Here is a 10,329-nt window from a genome sequence, read left to right on the forward strand (position 1 = left end):
ATTGTCATGGTAAAATCTACTTTCTTTTGAATGCCCATAGCATAAAAGTCAGCAGGAGGGGTGGATGAGATTCAGGGAAACGCTAATCTAAGCACTCAGTCATGTATTACACAACAAAAGTTTTTTCCTTTCCCATCCACGTTGGGCTCCTTCTTACTAGTTGAGGATGAATTCCATGCATGTTTCTGTGAATAGCCTGACAGTTTAATCGGTACATTTGCATATGGGCAAACGGAGCTTTTTTCAAAGTTGCACAGTAATATGTTTCACCTTTATGCCATGCCAGCTTCAAATTGCATCCCAGGAGGATTGCAAATGTGCATAATCTGTGCAGTTGTCTGGGCTTTTTTTCTTTTCTTTTTTTCTGCTTTTTTCTTCATCTTTTTTTTTTTTTTAACTGGCAAACGCCTATTCATTGCCCATCTGGGTAAGAATGGCCTTTGCATTTTCACACCCATTCTTTCCTATATGGTTTGTGAATACCCTTCCAATCAGAACTTGCTTCACGGAAAGGGGACAAAACCATTTTACAGGAGTTTCTCAGAATAAGTCCATTGGGATCTCTACATCATGTTTACTGGACAAAAAAAGGGGGGGGGGGGGCACTTAACAAAGACCACTTGAATTTCACAGAAAGGTTCCCACTGTCTCAAGTTTAAAAGAGTGGCAGGCCTGAGAAGAGCCTGAGACAGCAGTCTTTCTCCTGAGCCAGACATTCTGTGCAGTGACGAGTAGGTGAGTGTGCGCGTGTGTAGCTGCGTCTTGTGAAGAGCTGACACACTTTCTGGCTTGTCCAAGGCTCTAGTAGTCTTTGTCAGAATGTGGCATTTACTTTAGAATCAAACCGGCATTGGCGAGTCCACCTTTTATGGGGAGCATTGCCTTTGGACTTTCAGCTTAGAACAGCATACAGTAAGGGACAACCACAAAACTTGGATCTGGACAGTTTCCTGCAGAGGGAAAGGAGCTGCATTGGACAGCAGGTTTTGCTACAGACCAATGTCTGGAATTTGTTAAAGCTGCTCTTTTATACTGCTGTGGTTTGTGTAGTAACATCTCTGACACTATTGCAAACTCTTTGATTGCCTGTACTTTGGATAGGTGTGGTTTTCAGTGTTGAATGTCAAGGAGGGTGGCCTAGGAGAAACATTCTCAAAATCTGTATTAGCTCTTTTTACCATTTGTTATGTGTCTCTTCCACCCACCGCTCTTGTTTTATCCTTAAGGAGTGAATTTCAGTTCTTTCTAAGTTGAAGAAGTGGTAGATGTTCTAATTTCATTTGAAGAAGTAAAGACATGAGGAGAGGATTTTTTTTAAGGGAAAACTCTGTTATACCAATAGCAACCAAATCGTACTCCATGCCTCTTATGAAGCGACTCAGTTGACTTTCAGACCAGTTCCTACACCTCAGGGTGCATCCTAGATCAGTTCCTGTAGGAGAGCTATTCACATCACTTATAAATGCATACAAACCTCTTTTCTTTAGCCTTGATTAACCCCAGCTGGCTGTTTTCATCAAGTTGGGTAATGACCAAATACATTGTGGCTACACAACTCTTGCTTCGCACAGCCAGAGCCTGAGAAAGACTGCTGAAACTTACAGATGAACCTTGCCCTTCCTCCTTTCTGTACATGATTTGTGGATAAGTGGCAGAATTCACTTTCCCAAGAACTCATCCAGTCTTGTGGTGCATATCACACCTTTCTGGAAAGGAGTTGTTCTGAGGATGCATTTTTCAGAGTTCCACTCACAAAATTCATTTTATCTGCCAAGGTGCATAGGAACTAAGTAGATTTATTTGCACCTGCTCAAGTCAAGAGACCTGTCCATAGCATCTCTGGCATGTGTGGAATATTCCACCCTGTGCATGTGCAAGGCAGGATTTTTGATTTACTGAGTTAGACTGCTGCGTATTTCTTCTTATTACCAAATACCTCATTTGACAAAGCATAACATAAACTGTAGGTCATTCCCTTTTCCAGAAGCACATCTTCAAGACATGTATGCCTGAAAAGGGAGCCCTAGGGTCAAACCAAGTAGTGATCAATACTTACTGATGGAAAAATTTCTAGCATACTGATAGGCAGCCACTCAAAGGGTGATGCAGATAAATGGGTAGCTATGCAATCACTTGCCATGGCCTACAGCAGGTCTCGAAAAGAGGTGTTGTCTATTTATCATTAATTTTCCACCCTTCTGTTTCCCCACCAGTACAAAGCTTTTACCAAGTTCTCTTCCATTCAGATCAAGGATTCTGACTTTTTATGTAAATACATTCTGAATCCTCATGTGATCTGACATGTTGGGAAGGGAAGCATCTGGAACTGCCCTGGAGACCTCTGGAGAATGACTCTATCTGGAAGGAGGAGGGAATACTTCTCTTCTGTACATTATTTTGTGTAATAATAGTTGCAGTGTCCTTGAAGGAAAGTCTCCCAGTTTCTAAGATGTTTTTCCAGTCCTATGATCACTCTCATCAGAGGAGGAAACTCAGGTTTCCCAGCAGAGCTTATGAACAAGACAGATGTAATTCACAACCTCCATGATACTGTTAGTGGTTTCCTCCCTGTTTCTCCTATGTGAGCATCCCCCCAGTGCTCTAATCTCACATGGAAATTAGTACCCTTCTGATACTGGCTGGTTTACATCTGTTAACATCAGACTTCTTCAGACAGCTTGGCCCCATCAGGATTTCCAGTTCCTGACCTTTGTGCCTCCCTTTTATCATTCAGCTACTTCAGAGAATTAAAATAACCACCTGTATCTAAGGTGGTTTCTCTTTGAACCACCAGAACAGAGGGTGCTTGAGATGTCAGAAGTGGATAAATGACAAGGAAAAAGCAGAGCAGGGAGGATGCCACATTTTCCTGCAAATTGCAGTGAGTAGTGTTCTACTGCCCGTGTATGAGATGTAAAGCACCCTTTAGGCTGGAGCAGAGGGACATTGTTGGGCTAAAAGGCATGTATACAAAACTGCTTTCAATGCCATTTATTTGCTTTGTATATTTCTGATAAAACAGACAGTAACAATAAGCTAGTTTAATTTACTCATGCTTCTCTACCAAATTTCACTTGGATTCTCACACTTTAACAAGTAGTTGTGGCAAGAGGGGTTGTAGCTTTGGTAGGAATATTCAAGACAAAATGCTTGTAATACTAGTGGTGATTTTGCATTACTTTTCTCTGTGTACTTTTCTGGGAACCAAGGTGATGCATGTACTACAAATGCTAAGAAAAATAAATTATTAATAATGTTTTATTTGTTTACCACTCAAAGGGCAGTTGGTTCTTCATAGTTAAAAGGTGAAACTATAGTTTCTGCCCATCAAAATCCAAATAGATGAAAAATGAGTAAAGAACAGGAAAGGAAACGAAAAAGCATTAAAACCAAAGCAAGCAAGATGGAGGTAGGGAAAAGTGGGTCAAGAGTTTAAGAAGTTACTTTTTAGTCACTTGTAAAAGTTAATTTTGAAGGATATGTTGGCTCTGTACCCAAATTTGTTATATGCTTTTCTAAACTGTTCTCTATTTAGACTATTCAGCCAAATGAAGACAAAGTCTTCCTTAGAGTAAATGTCTGTAATTTTCCAGTTTCTGTCAAGTAAATAACAGCAGGAGAACATTTGTTTTTATATGATGGCATTCTGGTGCCAGTCAGAACTTGGGATATGCTAAAAATGAAGGGGACAGCTCATGTTAACTTTTTGCTTTGGGTTCTTACAGAGGACTGTTTGTCACTATTGGGTAGCAAATGTTCTAAACCACAACCCCAGACAAAACTGTGCATGGGATTTTAGGAACACTCACAGCCTAAGTCTTGAACCAGATTTGGATTTTACAAAGCGACTGCCAGTTTTTTTGATACAAGTAACTGTACTGTAAAACACAGAATCCAAATTCCTTAAAATAACAATCTAGATAGAAATCACATTTTCATATAGACTCTTTGCATTAACAACTTGGTGTAATGGGACATTAAAGTAAGAATCTGATCTTTTCTGGCATGGGTCCACATCCGAACAGCCTAAAATCCAGCTTTAATCCATGTGCTCAGTGTTTACAGTTGGCTGGCTCTAGGCTTTTTAAAGACGGATAAACTGATAGGAAGTCCAAGGCCCAGGAATGTGGTTGGAATTTAGGCCCAACTACACCTGTCTTTGTCTGCTTTTGTCCAAAAATTCAGGACTTGAGCTTCTGCAAGTGAGTAGCGAAGTTTACTTCCAGCCTTACAGAGATTATGTCTTCTTATCAGTGCCTTTGTATGTGATTTTAACAGTATAATCTGTTTTGTTTACCCAGTGGGCAATCACCTTCACCGGTGCCCTGACTGTGGCTCTGCAGAGGACAAGACTCATCTGTTCTTTTTTTTTTTTGTCACCTGCTTTTCTACAGGTAACATCAGTTGCAAGGGGATGACAGAGCGCATTCATAGCATCAACCTTCACAACTTCAGCAATTCTGTGCTCGAGACCCTCAACGAGCAGCGCAACCGTGGCCACTTCTGTGACGTGACGGTCCGCATCCACGGGAGCATGCTACGCGCCCACCGTTGTGTGCTGGCGGCTGGCAGCCCCTTCTTCCAGGACAAGCTGCTGCTGGGCTACAGCGACATCGAGATCCCCTCAGTGGTGTCAGTCCAGTCTGTGCAAAAGCTCATCGACTTCATGTACAGCGGGGTGCTGCGGGTCTCACAGTCGGAGGCCCTCCAAATACTCACAGCTGCCAGCATCCTGCAGATCAAGACTGTGATTGATGAGTGCACAAGGATTGTCTCACAAAATGTGGGAGAGGTCTACCCGGTGATTCAGGATTCAGGCCAGGAGACACCCAGGGGAACACCCGAATCAGGCACCTCGGGGCAGAGCACTGACACAGAGTCTGGCTACCTGCAGAGCCATTCGCAGCACAGCGTGGACAGGATCTATTCAGCCCTCTATGCCTGTTCCATGCAAAATGGCAGTGGGGAGCGCTCCTTTTACAGTGGAGCTGTGGTCAGCCACCATGAAACGGCCCTGGGGCTCCCCAGGGACCACCACATGGAAGACCCCAGCTGGATTACCCGGATCCATGAACGGTCGCAACAGATGGAGCGGTACCTCTCCACCACTCCAGAGACCACACACTGCCGCAAGCAGCCACGCCCTGTCCGAATTCAAACCCTGATGGGCAACATCCATATTAAGCAGGAGATGGAGGATGACTATGACTACTATGGCCAACAGAGGGTGCAGATCCTTGAGCGCAATGAGTCTGAGGAATGCACTGAGGACACTGACCAAGCAGAAGGCACTGAGAGTGAGCCCAAAGGGGAGAGTTTTGACTCGGGAGTCAGTTCCTCCATTGGCACTGAGCCCGATTCCATGGAGCAGCAGTTTATAGCTGGTCTGGGCCGGGATGGGCAGCAAGAACCTTCTCAAGCAGATCAAAATGACGTCCCTGCTGATGGCACTCAGCCGCAGCAGCAGCAGCAGCAGCAGCAGCAGCAGCAGCAGCATGTAGATGCCAACTCTTTCTCGCCAGAGAGAAGCAATGACGTTGAAATGGACAGCAAAGTGCTCACAGTCAATAACAGCACCGAAAAGGGGGCTTTGCAGCCTTCTGTCAACACAACTGTTGCCCAACCATTGCCAACCACACAGATCTACTTACGCCAGACAGAAACCCTCACCAGCAATCTGAGGATGCCACTGACTCTGACCAGCAACACTCAGGTCATTGGCACAGCTGGCAACACCTACCTGCCTGCCCTTTTCACCACACAGTCTGCTGGCAGTGGCCCTAAGCCTTTTCTCTTCAGCCTGCCCCAGCCTTTAGCTGGCCAACAGACACAGTTTGTGACAGTGTCCCAGCCTGGCCTGTCAACCTTTACTGCCCAGCTGCCAGCCCCACAGCCCTTGGCCCCATCTGCGGGCCACAGCACAGCAGGTGGGCAAGGTGAAAAAAAGCCTTACGAGTGCACTCTCTGTAACAAGACTTTCACCGCCAAACAGAACTACGTCAAGCACATGTTTGTACACACAGGTAAGAGTACGTTCCTTTGGCTTATACACGAAGCCAGAGAAAGTCCTTGACAAACATGGACTTAGATTCTGTTTCCCAACCTGCCAGCACAAACAGGAGGGAGAGGTTATCCAGGGAGCTGGTGTCGCTGAACACTTTCTGAGCTTACTGCATTGAAGTTGACCCCTTGCAGAAACGGTCCCTTACAGGGGCCTAACTGTGCATGGTGCAGAAACAGGTTCATTTTACTTGGAGTAAAACAGGTCCTGCACCCATCCAAGGAAATGGTAAGCATTTTTTGTCCCCTGCAAGCTGACCAGGCAATGTTAAGTACAAGTGGCATCAGGAAACTGTAATAAGTCATTAAAGAAAAACTGTATCTACTAAGAAAGGGCATCGCCCTGAAGTTTCACAGCTGTGGGAGTTTAAGCTCAAGTGATGATGATTGGCCTGAGTTTAGGGAAAGTTTATTCCTGGTGGAGTTGCAGCAGTAGGTCCAGGCCTGGGTGTTACACACGCTGCCACATATTTTCTAAATCTCACGTATTCCTATGAGAAAGTAAATTTGGAGTTTTTTCAGGAAGTTTTTTGTACTTCACCGAAGCTGACTGCTGTAATCCCCTGTCTCTTGGCAAGTCAGATGTTTCACTAGTTGTGAGTACAGAAACATAGGGCTTAATGAGAAAAATTTAAAATAATATACGTAGAACACAACATCAGCACCCTTTTTGTTTAAAAATACAACTGCTTTAGTATATGGTCTTTTGAGATGATATAGGTAACCATATTTATTACTGAGCTGAAACTGCCTTTTCTAGCTTTGTCAAGTTACAAATCTTCAAAGCAAGGAGATATATGTATCTTACATGGAGAAGCTATCCTGGGTTCGGGACTAAATTTTGCTTGCTTTGGCCCTTGGCTCATTCTGATGTTGGAGAGAAATTCTAGTTTAGAGAAAGAGTAAATATTTCTCTCACCAAGCAGTGGTTTTGCTAACATCAGATCTTAAAATAAATGCTGGGTTCGTGATACATGGAGTAGAACCTGGAGAAATTGCCCGAGGTATGGGAGGAATGCAAGTCATGCCTCCCCATTGTATCCAATAGATTTCACTTCCATGTGCGTATGTAAACTTTTAACTTCTATTTACCTATAATTATCACTTAAATGAAAAATTCCTCTAGGCTTCTAAGGCAGACATGTACATATACAAAAAGGTCAACTTCTCAGGACTGGTACAAAATGTATGATTGCAAGGATCAAGAATCCTGAATCCCAAGATTACCCTTTGTGTCTGTTTATGTTCTCCATCTTTCTGTCGTAGATGAGTAGCTAAAATACTATGTAGATAGTGTTGTGTTATTCAGAAAAATATCCCCTTCAGAACACAGTCAAATATATCTGCCTGCATTCTTGTACTAAAAGCTAGAAAGGCTTTTTCACAAGTCACTTCACTGAGATTAGGTGCTTTATTTCCCCCACCCCCAACTATGCCCCGTTTGGTATTTGGAGTCAAATAAAGAATAATATTGGAAGACCTGACCTAAAATACTCCTAGCTACTCACATAAAGGCAACCAAGGAAATGGATAGGCATCTCCAATCATGAATTAATATTTTATTTGTGTGGGTCTGAGAATGCCCAAAATAATGAACTATGGTGGCAAGAAAAGATTTGTGTAGATAAATGATTTCAAAGTTCATTTAGGAACAAACTGGCTCCTGGAGTGTCTGGGAGAATAATTGCACTTTAACCAACAGAGGGCAGGGCTTCAGAAAACCCTTCTGAAAATAACCTTTATATGTACAGCCTCAGAGAAAGCATGTCTGCTACCTTGTCTAGTACTGGACAGGATCATTATGAAAACCAAGAGGAGACAGCTGTTCCCACTGTCATGGTGACTTTCCTCACCCCTGTTAAAAGAAGGCAGGCAAAGTGGCTCTGGAAAAGATCCACAGAAAAAGGGAAAGATTTGGAAGATGCAAATGTTTGAATTAGTCTTGCTGTTCAGAGGGCTCACAAGAGGAGCCATGGAGGAGTCTAATCATAAACCAGAATTCAACAACCTAGAGGCCCCCCAATCTCTGTAAGATTTTATGCTTCTGAAAACTACGCCCTGATGTAGCTTTCCATGGAATGGAAACCTACCACCCTTTCTTCTTTCACATGGACACAAACATATTAGAGATGGATATTTTTCCATGTTCCCTGCAGACTGGCTTTAATGTATCCCACAATGTTGTTCTCCAAGACATGCAATGCTGTGGAAATACAGTGCTAGAATGCATGCAGTGTCTGTGCACCTTATAAGCCATCATTTCCTTCTCCTACATACCACGCTGTGATTAATATTCAATAACTGTCCCACATTGCTGCCTAAAACCAGCCAAATATAAAATAAAGAACCAAAAGGAGGAACATGCACATTTAATTCACTGAGCAAAGTTTTCTCTGACTTAAAGATGAAGAATCGTGGGAATAAAGAATCTACAGTGCTCACTTAGGAAGCACGTACATTTGCATACAAAAAAGAAAACCTAAAAAGTTTTGAGATTCTTAGGAGAGAAGAAATCCCGTGAAGGTTTTGAAGCTAAGATTAGAAGGCCAGAACCCAGTGTATCTTAGAAACATGTGCAGGGAAAAATTAGGGTGTTTTTATAGCATAGTGTTAACAGGGTCTAGAGCGGAGGAGACAGACTTATTACAAACTCTGGGACATATATTGCCTAAGGCAAAAATGAGCATTGTAAATATAATCAGTCTCTTGTAAGTTAATCAGACATTATTATAACTGACACACTATCATTTTCCACATAACACGTGTCAAGCATATTGGCCTGTCTACACTCAACACACTACTATGTTCAGCAAAGCCAGCAGGAAAGTAAGGACTTAATGTGTTTTGACCAAGTGTCTTTCACCAAGTAGGGACAAACTCATCATTGGTGCAAGGAAGAGCAGCATGTGGATTTCATTCACAGATGTCACCGTCATATGTGCAAACTGTGAAATAAAAAGAAACAGAGACTCAGGGGAGATAAAAAAGTAGGTCCTTCCCATCCAATCCATATTAATTATCTCCTCATAAAATTGAATGTAAGTAGCTATTGTAATCTCACTATACAAAGGGTAAATGATATATTACCACAGGCGTGTGATGGTCCCTGAAGATTGACTCTTCAGGATTTAAAACACTGCCAGACAGATTGTAAAAAGGAGGAAGCAGGATGTCTGTGGAAAAAAAAAAAAGGATCTCTGCTAGAGAGGAAATTGTGGAATGACCAAAGGAAAATCATTTTTCAGTCAGTGAAACAGAGAATCATTTTGATTGTTACAGAGCTATGGTACCATCTCTCTCCCTGACAGCTTTGGGTGTGATGAATTACCACACCTGAAACATACCACAAGTGATTTGGAAAACAAATTAAATAGCAGCTTTTGATGGGGCATTCAGGCTGTTGGGTATTGTCTACATTATCAATACAGCAACATATCATGAAAATGTTGCCTGATACCATGAAACATGAGGCCGTGGCATTGTCTCCCAGAAGAACTCTGAGCATGAGGAGGAATTAAGAGTAGTCTGACAAACCAATCATATGCGGTCAGCTAAATATTTTTTTCAGTCCTTGTAGTCACTGGTTTGTCTGGATATGATCAGAGTTCACTTACGTGAGTTGCCAGAATCAGTTTTACAACAGCGCTGGGCGCAATGTGGTAGACAGCATAAGTATTTTATATCATCTCTGGTTTACCTGATAAGGTGTTTTGTTTAATTGGCAGTCAAATCATTTAAATTTCATGTCTGTTACACTGGAAGTTTATCTGCTAGGTTGGCCTTTGCATGGCACTGGCTGGCCTAGGCGATTGTATGTACTGAGGTTCCCTTTTCAGTTACTCTTATCCACGCTTCAGCTATGAGATTTGACCAGAAAAAGGGGCAACAAATGTAAACCTCTTCTAAAGTGTTGGATTCCTTTGGCAATCGCTAGCATTTCTCTCCTGAGAAATTTAAAGCAATTTGACAAAAATGAGTGTGTTACAGGTCAGCTATCTAGTAATCACTAGCTTTGTCCATGCTTTTATTGCATACAGGTAGGGAGGTGGAGGCACTGAGAGGTAAAGTAACTTAACTAAGACCTGCCTAGAAAGGAGCGCGAGGAGCAAGGCAGGAGCATAGGCAGGAGAGGCTGTGCCATTGAAGCTGGACCTTTTAACCCTAGTCCTGTCTTTGTCAGTGCTACTACGTGAACTTGAAGAAATCACCTGAGCTCCTTTTTACTATATGTGGATTGGGAATACCTATAGCCCCCTTTGTAAAGCATTT

The 10,329-nt window shown here is 42.7% G+C and overlaps 1 protein-coding gene across 15 annotated transcripts in view; it reads left to right on the forward strand.

Annotated features, from left to right (window-relative positions):
* Window positions 1–10,329, forward strand: part of ZBTB20 (zinc finger and BTB domain containing 20) — a 486,412-nt gene that overhangs the window by 448,722 nt on the left and 27,361 nt on the right. For all 15 annotated transcript variants that reach the window (XM_030021006.2, XM_030021008.2, XM_030021004.2 and 12 more), the window contains one exon: window positions 4,395–6,023. In XM_030021006.2, coding sequence (XP_029876866.1) covers window positions 4,415–6,023 — 1,609 coding nt within the window. In that variant the 5' untranslated portion in view covers window positions 4,395–4,414. The remainder of the gene's footprint in view (window positions 1–4,394; window positions 6,024–10,329) is intronic.

This window comes from Aquila chrysaetos, chromosome 7 (genome assembly GCF_900496995.4).
Source record: "Aquila chrysaetos chrysaetos chromosome 7, bAquChr1.4, whole genome shotgun sequence".
NCBI lineage: Eukaryota > Metazoa > Chordata > Aves > Accipitriformes > Accipitridae > Aquila > Aquila chrysaetos.